This window comes from Nicotiana sylvestris, chromosome 11, assembly GCF_000393655.2.
Source record: "Nicotiana sylvestris chromosome 11, ASM39365v2, whole genome shotgun sequence".
NCBI classification, from domain to species: domain Eukaryota; kingdom Viridiplantae; phylum Streptophyta; class Magnoliopsida; order Solanales; family Solanaceae; genus Nicotiana; species Nicotiana sylvestris.
Genome location: NC_091067.1, coordinates 137,561,873 through 137,564,361, shown reverse-complemented (window position 1 = coordinate 137,564,361; position 2,489 = coordinate 137,561,873). Strand labels below are relative to the sequence as shown.

General features: G+C 36.8%; 1 protein-coding gene across 1 annotated transcript; it reads right to left on the bottom strand.

The window, feature by feature from the left end:
• Positions 1-379: 379 nt before the first annotated feature.
• On the bottom strand, positions 380-1,421 carry LOC138881717 (uncharacterized). The gene is made up of 3 exons (XM_070161966.1): positions 1,157-1,421; positions 918-1,056; positions 380-509 (listed from the first exon to the last, which is right to left on the bottom strand). Exons 1-3 carry the CDS (start codon positions 1,419-1,421, stop codon positions 380-382), a joined length of 534 nt encoding a protein of 177 aa, XP_070018067.1.
• Positions 1,422-2,489: the final 1,068 nt, after the last annotated feature.

The following is a 2,489-nucleotide window of genomic DNA, read 5'->3' as shown; positions in this document are numbered from 1 at the left end:
CTTCACCTCAAGCAATTTGTACAACTTCATCCAATTCAATCTATAATTACATAATATCAGTCTCATGTTAATTTCTATGTTTAGGCTAATTCATAGCTAATTTAGAATACTCAACCCTCGAGGTTCATGTTTGAGCCTTAATTTGTGGATTTATATTTAATCATAGAACTAGTCCATAATTCTATCAATTTCAACTATTTAGTATATTTATTCCTCTAAAATTAGACTTATCTGTGCTTAGACCAAACCATTATAGCCTTATTATCTCCATCGTAAGTGTATATTTTTTTTTATAAGAGAAAGTTGATATTGAATTCTTTTGTACTACATGAAATTGCATAGATGTAGTGAAATAATTCAACAGATGAGAAGAAGAAGGTTAATCTCTTGAGTCGAAGGAGAACTGTAATACTTTCAATATCAAGCCCCAATTCTTCTTAAAGCCTTTGTCCAAAGCTTTATTCTTCTTCCTCTCTTTTCTTCTTTTCTCTTTCTTCCCATCTCTGTTTCTGTTTTTTTTTTCTCGTTTTCTTGAAGCAGAATGCTTTGTCCCTTTTCCCCTTGCCCTTTTTTCAATTTGGTAGATTTTTCTAACCCCTGTGACTTATGTCACGTTAATGGGCTAAGCCCACTTGTATTCTTTCTTCTTTTTTTTGGTTTTATTTATTTAGTTTCACTGTTTTTTTTGTAGTAGTTTCTTCTTATTATTATGCTAATGACCAATACACCCTTATAAAAAATATAGGGTATTACATCCTTCCTACCTTATAAAATTCGGTCACCGAATTTAACTCAAGTACGTACTTGTAGACTGAAACAAATGGGGGTACTTGACTCTCATAGCATCTATTTCCCACGTAGCTTCTTCAACTGTATGATTTTACCATAAGACTTTTATGAGCTCAATTTCCTTTTACCGTAGCTTTCTTAATTGCCTATTAACAATAGCCATCGGTTCCTCCTTGTAAGATACCTTCACATCAAGCGGTATAGCAGGTGCTTCAAGCATCTGAGATGAGTCTGATATACATTTCCTTAACATTGAAACATGAAACACTGGATGAATAAAAGACAACTGAGGAGGCCAAACGATAAGCCACAGCTCCCACTCGGTCTAGTATCTCATACGGTCCTATAAACCTAGGGCTCAGCTTGCCTCTTTTCCCAAACCGCATCACACCTTTCATAGGAGAGACTCGTAGGAACACTTTGTCTCCAATTGGGAACACTAAATCTCTTCTTCTCTTATCAACATAAGACTTTTGTCTTCTTTGAGCTATAAGCAATCTCTGTCCGATCAACTGGACTTTGAAAATAGCTTCTTGTACTAAGTTAGGTCCTAATAAGTTAGTCTCACCAGCTTCAAACCATCCAATAGGAGAACGACATCTTCTACCATACAATATTTCATATGGTGCCATTTAAATACTGGACTGGAAGTTATTGTTGTAAGAAAATTCAACTAAAGGTAGATAAGCATCCCAACTATCTCCAAACTCAAGAATGCAAGCTCTCAACATATCTTCCAAGATCTGTATAGTACGTTCAGACTAACCGTCTGTCTGTGGATAAAATGCAGTACTAAGATATACTCGTGTACCCAATGTTTCTTGAAACAATTACCAAAAGCGTGAGGTAAATTGTGATCCTCTATCAGAGATGATAGATATTGCAACTTTGTGAAGTCGGACAATTGCATTTATAAATATCTGTGCATAGCTCACTCTACCATATGTAGTCATTACTGGCAAAAAGTATGCTGATTTCGTCAGTCGATCTACAATCACCCATACAGAGTCATAACCTCTAAGAGTTCGTGGTAGACCGGTGACAAAATCCATAGTAATTCTTTCCCATTTCCACTCTGGAATCTCAATTTGTTGTAGTAGTCATGTGGGTCGCTGATGCTCAGCCTTGACCTACTGCAAGTCAAACAACTAGAAACAAAGTTAGCAATATCTTTCTTCATACCTTCCCACCAATAAAATTGCTTCAGGTCATGGCACATTTTATGGATCCACGATGTATAGTATATTTAGAGTTGTGGACTTCTTCAAGAATAGCAAGTCTCAACCCATCTACGTCTGATACACATAGCATGTCACCCATTCGAAGAATACCATCACTTTCAACAATCATATCCTTGCTTTTACCAGCTAAGGCCTCATCTCTGTATTTGCATAATCGTTCATCCTCATATTAGGTGGCCTTAATGTGCTCAACTAATGAAGACTTGGCCTGAGCACAAGAAAACAATGCCTCTGAATTTCCGACACTAAATCTGATACCTGTATCTTCTAGTCTCTGAATATCTTTGGCCAAAAGTCTCTTTGCAGGAGCTATGTGTTCCAGACTCCCCATAGATTTTCTGCTCAATGCATCGACCACCACATTGGCTTTTCCACGATGATACAAAATAGAACAATCATAGTCTTTGAGTAGTTCCATCCAACGACGCTGCCGAAGATTCAGATCTCTCTGCTGAAAGA

Coding starts and splice junctions, on each gene's coding strand:
- LOC138881717 (XM_070161966.1), bottom strand. CDS start 1,421: ATGGCACCATATGAAATATTGTATGGTAGAAGATGTCGTTCTCCTATT. Junction 1,057..1,156: donor GATGCGGTTTGGGAAAAGAG/GCAAGCTGAGCC, acceptor TTATTCATCCAG/TGTTTCATGTTTCAATGTTA. Junction 510..917: donor AGGCAATTAAGAAAGCTACG/GTAAAAGGAAAT, acceptor AAAAAAAAACAG/AAACAGAGATGGGAAGAAAG.